This window comes from Zea mays, chromosome 5, assembly GCF_902167145.1.
Source record: "Zea mays cultivar B73 chromosome 5, Zm-B73-REFERENCE-NAM-5.0, whole genome shotgun sequence".
In the NCBI taxonomy this organism is placed as follows: domain Eukaryota; kingdom Viridiplantae; phylum Streptophyta; class Magnoliopsida; order Poales; family Poaceae; genus Zea; species Zea mays.
Window position 1 is genome coordinate 219,599,816 of NC_050100.1, and position 10,131 is coordinate 219,609,946.

The following is a 10,131-nucleotide window of genomic DNA, read 5'->3' on the forward strand; positions in this document are numbered from 1 at the left end:
CTGCTGCCTTCAACAAGTAGACTTGGAGACAGAAAACAGCCGAGACGCTTTACAAATTTGGGAGTCTTGGACCCAGCCACCGCTTCTTGGGCTTTCTAGACAGGTCGAGAGAGAGGCTCGGGGATGTTTACCAGCGCCATGATTAGCATGTGCAGCTGGCAATGCGCTCCCAATCGTCAGAAACCAAACCGACTCGATTACCTTTCGCCTCATCAGGCGAATAAAGCCAACCTAGGCTCCTACGAGTTGGATGCCAATTGGGCGGGATATTTGGCTCGACTCTGACTCCGACTCCGACTCCGACGATCTTTTCAACAACCTCAGAACAGAACCCGAACTCTTCCCAGGAACACCCCTATATATATAGCTGCCTCTGCGCCTCGGCCTTCCTGCACCACCTTCCTTTTCACAGCCTTCGTACACCGGAGAACCCCGCAAGAAACCTGCAGCAGGTCCGCCAGGCATGGCTGCCGAGAAGCGCACCATTGGCATGGGCATGGACTACTCGCCCTCCAGCAAGGCCGCCGCGAGGTGGGCGGTCGACAACCTGATCAAGGCCGGGGACCGTCTCGTCCTCGTCCACGTCCTCCCCAAGGGCGTGGACTCCAGCCACAAGGAGCTCTGGAAGACCACCGGCTCACGTAAGTACAACCATCTGTCGTCGTCTTTCCACTTCTTCTCTCGTCTCCATCGCAAAGATTGTCGGATGACAGCGCCGTTGATTCTGTTCCTCCTTTTTTTTCTCCTGTAATCTGCAGCTTTGATTCCTCTCTCGGAGTTCATGGAGATGAACCTGCAGGCGAGGTACGGGCTCAACCCTGATAAGGAGACACTGGAGATCCTGCGAGCTGTATCCAAGTCCAAGCAGGTAATACTTCAAGGGTTCTGCTCTGCTAGATGGTTAAGCTAGAGGATGAAAACTGTATTGTTGCATAACAACAGAACACATAGTTTGCAACTGATACAATGCAAAGTATTTTTTGTATTGAAAAAAGGCGGCACGATAGCAAGGTGTCCAACAAGAAGGGAAAAAATCCACTCAAATCCTCATATAATCTGTGTTGTCGGAAGTCAGGTCAAACATCATGAAACCATAACCTCAAATTTGATCAAGTTTAGGGTAGCTGGCCAGCCAGGAACAAAAAAATGGACCGAACACTTCCCAACTACTGTATTAAACAACCTGAAGAATTAGTAAGGGTAACTGACCAGCGGACATATGAAAACATACACCCAATAGTTCTCCTGATTTTTATATTTGGGTAAGGCTGGCTAAGGCAACAGCAACAATGTAGAAGGCACTTTTGAAGGTTACCTGCAACCTGCCTTTCATGGATCCAACTATCTACAGAATTATTTAATTTTGAAGGCAAAAAATAAAATAATATTGTATCAAATATACTATTTAGTAAAAATGTTGCTTCTATGTCGGCTTGATCAGGTGGAAGTACTAGCAAAGGTTTACTGGGGCGATGCAAGGGAGAAACTCTGTGAGGCGGTAGATGATCTCAAGGTGGACTCCTTTGTGCTTGGTTGCAGGGGCTTAGGGCCACTGAAAAGGTGAACATTTCTAACCTCTCGTCGGTCAAACTACGAGTGCTTAGTCTTTGGCTAACATAGCTCCCTAATATTTTACATTTCAATGGATCTCAATACAGGGCTCTCCTTGGGAGTGTCAGCAACTATGTAGTCAACAATGCAACATGCCCGGTTACAGTGGTGCGCGGACCAACTGGGTTGAGTGCCTGATCTTTTCTGTTTAATGTGGGGCTTTTGTAGTGCAAGGATCATTTAGTACAACTGGGTTGATGTCGTTTGTGAGGATGGTGTGTTAGCACTTAGCTCTGGTAATTAGCTTCGGTGTTATTACTTGACATCTGTTGTCCAGTTGTGATATCTGTGAATTTCATCTATTAAATCTTATCTACATATATTTATGCTTTTCTTTGTGAAATTATGTAAGAAAATTTCTACATACTATATATATGACTGTGTCACTGGTGAGTCTGTTTTTATCTATGCGCATGACAAGGCTTCCCCTACTAAAGATCAATGATTAATTCATAGGTTTCTGAAGAATGAATGACAACAAATGTAGAGGCTTTTTTTGTACAAGTTATTTTGGTTCTTAACTGGAAGTCAGGAAATAAGTGGACCCTACAGGTTGGCACTTGGTAGCTGCTTTGTTGAGGGCCCTAAAGACCTACTGACATGCAGGTTTTTATAGAATAAAGCTATTTGGCAGAAATGACACACAAACCTCCACATAAAAAATATTTATTTCCAAATGGCAGAAAGATGTGCTTTATTCTTAAATTGCATCAGTGTTCTATACAATGTGAACCATCTATTCTGCATTTTCTTGCACAAATTTAAGAGTAATAACTCTGTAATGGATACAATGTTTGCAAGAATGAGCCATCATGGAATCACATGGACCGTACTGATCAGAACATCTTACCAGTGCCATCTTTGCGTGGAACAGAATCTTCAAGATCCATTCTGCGCCAGCTCCCAGCCAAAGATGACAACTGGTCAGCCTTATCATACAACCCAAGAAGACCACCTGTGTGGATAAACAGAACTTTTCGACCTTTCCATTTGGCTGGATTGCCAGCCATGTCTTTTAGCAAACCATAAACCGCCTTCCCACTGCATTAAAATGAAGCATGCATTTTTATTCAGTTTATGACTAGCAAAGACCAAAACATAGATCCGCGTGCCAAATCTATTTCATTGATTCAGACATAGGTTGCACCTGTAGACTGGATCAAGGACAATGCCTGTTGATGCAGCTATGTCTTTGACAAACTTAAGCTCCTCAGCTGTGTTCATGGCATAGCCTAACCCCTTAGCCTGTCAAGGAGAAGTTGAAGAGAATGCCAAATGCTAATGTACTGATCAAAAAAATTTATTATGAAATGTAGTTAATATATGTAAAAACAAGTTGAGACAAGCCACTGCAGATGAACCTTTTGGAGTTAGCACACCAAAATGATTTACTATAAATAATGAAAATTCTGAACTGCACTTACATTTTCCATGCTAACTATATCATGTGAATCGAAACCAGAATTAAGTCCATCAATCAGGCCTTGGACATAGTCATAGAAGTATTCAGGGTCATCACAAACAGAGAATGCATGAACCTATCCAGCAAGAGGATATTACTCGGAAAGTTCAGTGTCAGATAATATAACAGACAAGGGTAGATCATACTTTTGTATTTAAGCTGCTCAATCTGGATCCTAAAGCAAGGCCAGCAATGGTTCCACCACTGCATGAAGTTAAATATTGTCCGACTATAAAGCAATGTCTTGCAACTTTCAGAATCTAGGCATGACACAACAAGAACTGTACACACAAAATTACCCATAAGAAGTATACCTGCCACATGCAACAACAATATCATCAAACTGAACATCAGAAGATTGCTGAATTTGCTGCTCAATCTCCCTTATTGCCTCAATATATCCCCTGAACAGTAAGATTTATAAAGATCAGGCTGCACTTTCTAAACTGAATTAATTTGTTTAAAAAAACTGACACAGCATGTGCCAGACTATTTGAAGTCCAACGCTTTACAGCACGTAATCTTGAATTCTTATTATTTTATTAACTCTGACTCAAGGCCCATAATAAATTATGTAATATTTACACACATGGGAAATTCTTACATTCCACTAGCTAGCCAGTATACTGCACCACACCAATATTGAAATGTCTTATACGTTATCACATGATTCAACATCTAATCTATACATATCCAGGGGCAGGGCTAGGATATTTTTAGGGGGTGCAAATACCCCCCCCCCCCCCAAAAAAAACAATTCTATAGATTTACTTAAATTTTCACCATATATGCATCCCTAGAAAAAATATTATGCGCCCACAAGGCCAAATGCACCCTCGTCAATTGTGCTCTAGCTTCGCCGTTGTACATATCCAGTTGTAGCTTAAAGGCCAACAAATATTTACAGCGAAATGACAACAGACACCATTCACGGATACTAACCCCTGAGGTAACTTCAGATTATTTATAAACACCAAAATGAAATATGAAACCATTAGTTGCCCTTGGCAGTTAGCACTGAGTATAGAATAATACCAAGTTCCCAATGAGTTTGATCCACCAACAGGAATCACATACGGCTTCCTCCCTTCTTCCAGAAGCCTTTTTTTCAGCAGGTCAGCTAAAGCCTACACCAAATAAGTCCATATAATATGGTTCAAAATTCCCTAGTCCAAAAAAAACTAGGGCAAGTATCAGCGCACAGTGGCACAAAGCACCGTTTTTATTTACTTAAGTAGAAGCTACTTGATTGGTTCTCTAGAGAAGTGCCTAATCATGCATGAATGACAAGTAACACCACAGTGGAACAAAGGCATTGGTTAATGATGGCCATGCAGAAACACAAAAAATGTTCACATCGATAACATAATAAAAACATGAGGAAGAGCATACCACACTACCAATTTTTCCATATTCTTCTTTTGACACAAGATCAACGTGTGCCCCAACTAGTCTCTCGACAAGAAGATTGCCAACCAAACCAGGGTCCTTATCCACAAGAAGCTGAACATGGTCAACTGAAACCAAATTACGCCAAAGCATTCTACAGATTTCACATCACCAAAAAACACAGAATTGAGACCTTGGAGGTACGTAGTATCAGGTAGCAATCAAGATTGAGATACTTAGCAGCCACGGCTGTGGCACGGCAGTGGTTACTCTGTATACCCCCAACAGTAATAACGCAGTCTGCGCCTTGTGCTACGGCATCTGCCATCAAGAACTCCAGCTTCCGGACCTTGTTTCCACTCAACTGCATGCCTGATAAATCGTCTCGCTACAAATCCCCCGAAAAGTCCAGTGTCAGAATCAAAATTTCAAAACATGAATTGCAAGTTTTTGATTAAATTTTAATGGGAACCAGGGAGACTGGTTGCTCTATTGTTGCACCTTGATCCACACTTCCGTTCCTTCCGGCAAATTGGGCAGATTCCACTTGTGAATCGGTGTTGGGAACTGTTTCGATTTGAAAGCATGATTCACGAGTCACACGAAAGTGATCAACTCAAACACAGCGTCCAAGTCATGTAGAAGTTTATAACTAATCTGAAATAATGGATAGAGCAAGTATCGATCAAGCAGTAGGGTAGGAATAGATGGGGAACGGAACCTTACATGGCCGAGCGAGAAGGTATGGCAAGGCATGGGGGAGAGGTGCGTGGCCCACAACGGCGGCGCGTAAGGCTTCTTCGAGAGGAAGCCCCCGATCTGAGCGGTGGCTGAGGAGAAGGTGGCGGGAACTCCGGCCATCCCGGTGGCGGTGACTCCGGCCATCCCGGCGGCAGCGACAAGACTCAGGTGTCGGCGGAAGCGACAGAGGAGTGGGAGAGTCGAAGTGACGGTCATTGGCTCGTCGCGAGTTATATGGGCCAAAACCGGCCGGATCAGGCCCAACTATAAGCCTAAAGGTTCAGTGCATGATTGGTTTGCAATCTAGCGTGAAACCAACCCAAAATCTGTTCGTGATCAAAGTCAGAACATGGCCAAACTTTAGCAAACTAATTTGAATATTTGATCAAAGGGACGAATTAGTTTCATTAAGCACGTCTACTATAACAGAAATCGCATTGTCGTGAATTCTAATAAAACGCGACAAACTCTTTTCCAGTAAAGAAAGATATAAGTCGGTTTTAGTAACAACTGACAAATCAAAAGAATCCCCATTTTATTCTATCTATTAAACGCGGACGCAAAGAAGCGACGCCAGCGTGTCCACGTCAAATTTTTTTTCTAGCCGCTCGATCGTCTACGAACGGCCACAAAGTCATGGTGTCTTTCGCATATATCCACCGCTCCACGAGACGGGAGCTTTTCATACGCCTCCAAAGGAAGAGACCACCTTCTTGCTGCCTTCGCTCTCCTCTTCGCACTAGCCACTGGGTCCGGGCGAGGCCTGCACGACGGACGGCAGCGAGGTGCGCGCGATGCTGGCGCTGCGGGCCATGCTGGACCCAACGGCCGCATGCTCTCGTCATGGACGCTCAACCGTGACCCCTCGCGTTGGCGCCATCCGGGGATTCCAGGGCGTTGTGTGAAGCCCTCAGCGCCGACATCGACAAGCGGGCTATGCGCGGCGTGCAGACAATCAGCGTGGTGCCCTCAACTCTTGCGTTACGACGCCGTACGGGGATTCGAGGGCGCCACCTTCGAAGCCCTCGACGTCGGGCAACCACCGGCACTGATGAGTGGGTTGTGTGCGACGTGGCCAAGGTGTTCGGCGGTCAGTACTGTGCCGTGAGCGTGTTCGGTGCCTCGGCGGCCGACGACTGGCTACGGGAGGGGAGGCATGCGCCACTGTGCGGCCTACGAGAGGCAGGAGAGTTGGTGCATGGCACTGCCAGCTGTTTGCATCCATCCATGATCCATCCACCCCTCCCCGGCTTTGATCTTGCATGTTGGTGCGAATCCAATCGACCAACCATCGTAGCCTTTCAGCAGCAAGATTGTCACGATTTTCTATCGGATTTGAATCATCGGCAATTCAGTACACGAAGAATATAGAATGTATATACACTTTATTACATATAAGGACACAAAATTACAGATTTGTTCTAACAGGGGAACGTCTCTTCACAACAGATCCGAAAGTACATAAAAAACCAGTGGTCCACTTCAGCTTATCCTTACTACTCCTTAAGCACGCAGCGTGGGCGCCTATGCGATACCGTGCCTACGCGCCATGCAGAGCTCCCGCAAACCGCTCCCCCACCCTCCGCAATCCCCTCCCCCACCCTGCGCACTCAGTGCCCCCTCCGATTCCCTCCCCCTCCACTTCCCCAGCTACCAACGCCGCGCACCGAGCTCCCGCAATTCTCGCGCATGGCAGATCCCTCCTCCCGCAATCCGCTCCACCGTCTCCCGCAAACCGCTCCCCCAGCTGCCCCACCCTCCACAATGCCCTCCCCCACCTGTGCAATCGGCTCCCCCTCCGATTCCCTCCCCCTCCGCTTCCCCAACTGCAACGCGCTCGACGTGTTTTGGCTGATGCTGGGAAATGGCCCAGGCACCAGCATCCCACAATCCCCGCGTCTAATACTTCAGTTAGCATAGACCTCCAAAGTATTAGGGCTTTTCCTCACCCATCCTCTTGCCGGCCAGACCCTCGCCGCCACCGCCACCGCCACCGCCAACTACAACTTCGGCTCGTCGTCGCTGCAGGTTGGGTCTGAAATTCAACTGAAAGTTCCTGAAATTTGTTCATTTCGGTTGGGTCCAATTTTTCCCCAAAATGAATCCCACAACCTTAGTAAAAATATATTTGGTTATTACTAGACTTACTTTCTGCTATTTCAACCTAAACAGTTCTTGCAATGCTGATTTGTGTAGTTGCGAGTGAATTGTGGTCATTCTTTAGTGAACCAATTACTGCTGTGATTTTTTAGTGACTACAATTGGGGATGTTGTGGGCGGTTTGGTTCTGGTGGCTGCTCTATTTTAGTGAATAATCTGATGGACTGGATACAATGTTTAGTGGTTGCTATTTGTTGTCATATACCCTTGTTTTTAGTTCTATACATATTCCTTACGCATGAGCAAATTGAGGGTATTTTTTAGTGAACCAATTACTGCTGAGGGCATTTTTTAGTGAATCAATTACTGAACTGGTGGCTGCTATTGTTTACTGATTAATCTGATGAACTGGATACATTGTTTAATGGGGGCTATTATTTTGGTGGCTGCTATTGTTTTAGGTTTTAGTGATGAATCAGATAATTTGCTCCATGGGATTGCGTCGCTTTTGATTGCAAAACTGGGAGATCGTTGATGTCCATGCCAATTTTTTATCCATTATGTCAAATGCATTCATGTATTACATTGATACTGTTTGTGTTCAGTTATGGTTTAGTCTATACATGGTTCTGCTTCATGTAACAGAAATTCAGTTTATTCATTAATCAGATAATTGATTTACCGATGAACCATACATGATTAGGGGCTGGTGTTGTTTTAGCAGAACAATTAAATCTATACCCTTGTTTTTTAGGACTGTATATACTACCTAATCATGAGCACACGTGGGCATTTTTTAGTGAATCATTTTTTATTGCAAAACTGGAGTCGAGGCTGTCCATTTCAAATTTTTTATCCATTATGTCAAATGCAGTCATGTATTATTTCAACAGCTTTGTGTTCAGTTATGGTTTAGTCTATACATGGTTCTGCTTCATGTAACATAAATTCAGTTTACTGATTAATTAGATAATTGATTTACCGATGAACCATACATGTTTAGGGGCTGGTGTTGTTTTAGCAGAAAAATTAAATCTATACCCTTGTTTTTTAGGACTGTACATACTACCTGATCATGAGCACATGGGGGCATTTTTTATTGAACCATTTTTATTGCAAAACTGGAGATCGAGGCTGTCCATTTCAAATTTTTTATCCATTATATCAAATGCAGTCATGTATTATTTCAACAGCTTTGTGTTCAGTTATGGTTTATTTCATGATGTTTGATATACTGATGAACCATACATGTTTAGGGGCTGGTGTTATTTATGCCGAGCAATTAAATCTATACCCTTGATTTTTAGGACGGTACATACTACCCGATCATGAGCACATGGGGGCATTTATTAGTGAAGCATTTTTTTCATTTTCCTGTTTCAACGTAATAGAAATCCTATAGAAACAATGTGTCACTAAATTGGTTGTAGTCCGAGATGGTCCTTCATTTGGCTTGAATTTTTTATCTATTATGTCAAATGCACTCATGTTTTTGTTTGCTTTATCGGTATATCTTGCTTACACTTTTGTGCATTGAATAATTGGTTGGGATTTCAACGCTTTTGATTGCAAAACTGGGAGATCGTTGCTGTCCATGTCAAATTCGTAATCCATTATGTCAAATGCACTCATGTATTACGTTGATGCTCTGACTTCATGTAACAGAAATTCAGTTTACTGAATTTGTTTTAGTGATTAATCTGTGAACTGGATACATTGTTTACTGGTTGCTATTATTTTGGTGGCTGCTATTGTTTTTAGGTTTTAGTGATTAATCAGATAATTTGCTCATGGGGGCATTTTTTAGTGAAGCAATTACTGATAGAAACCTGTATAGTTATGGTGGCTGCTATAGTTTTTCTAATTAATTAGAGAATTGTTTTAGTGATTAACCATGTGTGTTTAGTGGCTGGTATTGTTGTCATATACCTTGTTTTTAGGTCTGTACATACTACCTGTATATGACCACATTAGCCTTATGTTTGAACGATTTCACACATTTACATTTGTGAATGTGTTGACCGCAAGCATCATCTTTATTTAAATCGGAAACTTGGTTTTACAATGATGTCTCATTCCCAATGTGACGCCAATCATCTGTACTCTTTAGTTTTTATCTGTTGCCGCTTCTGTTTAGTGACCTCGCTTGTTTGAAAAAAAATATTATCATTCGAGATTGCTGCCAGCGTTAGAATCTGATGTTCCTATTGCGACACATATTTTTTGGGTTGTCTAGGCGTGCTGTTTTTTATAGGATACTAAAGGAGAAAACGTAAACAAATACTGGTCTTAGATCTTCACAGATTAGTGTACAGTTAGCACGATGCATTGCACTTTATGGCAGGAGCATAATATCAATTGGCAGTCATAGATGCATTGCACTTCATGGCAGTTACGAGCTCTAAAAGTAAATAGAAATGAGTATCAAAATGAATCGCACTTGTGTAGAACTGCAGATTGAACATAAAACCTACTTGATCATGAGCACATGGAAGCATTTTTTAGTGAAGCATTTACTGCCATTTTTAAGTGAAGCATTTACCTAACCATTTACTGTCGGTGTTTTGGGTCCGACCGCACACCCGGGGTTGCCCCTCAAGGTGTTTTTAGGAGTAGGACGGTGTCGACGACTGTGGCAAAATGGTTCGTGCCGATCGCACGAGGGACAATGGACAAGATTTGCAGGTTCGGGCCGCTCAGAAGTGCGTAACACCCTACGTCCTGGTGAGTATACGAGCGTGGTTACAAGAGGATTCTCTGGATAGAGGGCGCAGAGAGTTTATGTGGGTGGCTAAGTAGAACAGGGTCGATCGTTCTGAAGGGGTGCC

At 43.5% G+C, this 10,131-nt stretch overlaps 2 protein-coding genes across 4 annotated transcripts; one reads left to right on the forward strand and one right to left on the reverse strand.

Moving 5' to 3' along the window:
* Nucleotides 1-431: 431 nt before the first annotated feature.
* LOC100193673 (Adenine nucleotide alpha hydrolase-like superfamily protein) lies at nt 432-1,974 on the forward strand. Its single transcript, NM_001138766.1, has 4 exons — nt 432-641; nt 759-868; nt 1,442-1,560; nt 1,659-1,974. Exons 1-4 carry the CDS (start codon nt 464-466, stop codon nt 1,747-1,749), a joined length of 498 nt encoding a protein of 165 aa, NP_001132238.1. The 5' UTR covers nt 432-463; the 3' UTR covers nt 1,750-1,974.
* Nucleotides 1,975-2,249: 275 nt separating this feature from the next.
* LOC100191348 (uncharacterized) lies at nt 2,250-5,434 on the reverse strand. Of its 3 annotated transcripts, none has more exons than NM_001136782.1 (10): nt 5,189-5,374; nt 4,964-5,029; nt 4,656-4,850; nt 4,466-4,576; nt 4,109-4,200; nt 3,388-3,477; nt 3,220-3,277; nt 3,036-3,149; nt 2,759-2,856; nt 2,250-2,652 (listed from the first exon to the last, which is right to left on the reverse strand). In NM_001136782.1, the coding sequence occupies exons 1-10, from the start codon at nt 5,345-5,347 to the stop codon at nt 2,448-2,450; spliced, it is 1,188 nt and encodes a 395-aa protein (NP_001130254.1). In that variant the 5' UTR covers nt 5,348-5,374; the 3' UTR covers nt 2,250-2,447. The 3 variants fall into 3 exon arrangements, with proteins under 3 accessions (NP_001130254.1, XP_035823538.1, XP_035823539.1); XM_035967645.1 differs by having other exon boundaries at nt 2,262-2,652; nt 4,466-4,561; nt 5,189-5,434; XM_035967646.1 differs by lacking the exon at nt 4,964-5,029 and having other exon boundaries at nt 2,262-2,652; nt 5,189-5,434.
* Nucleotides 5,435-10,131: the final 4,697 nt, after the last annotated feature.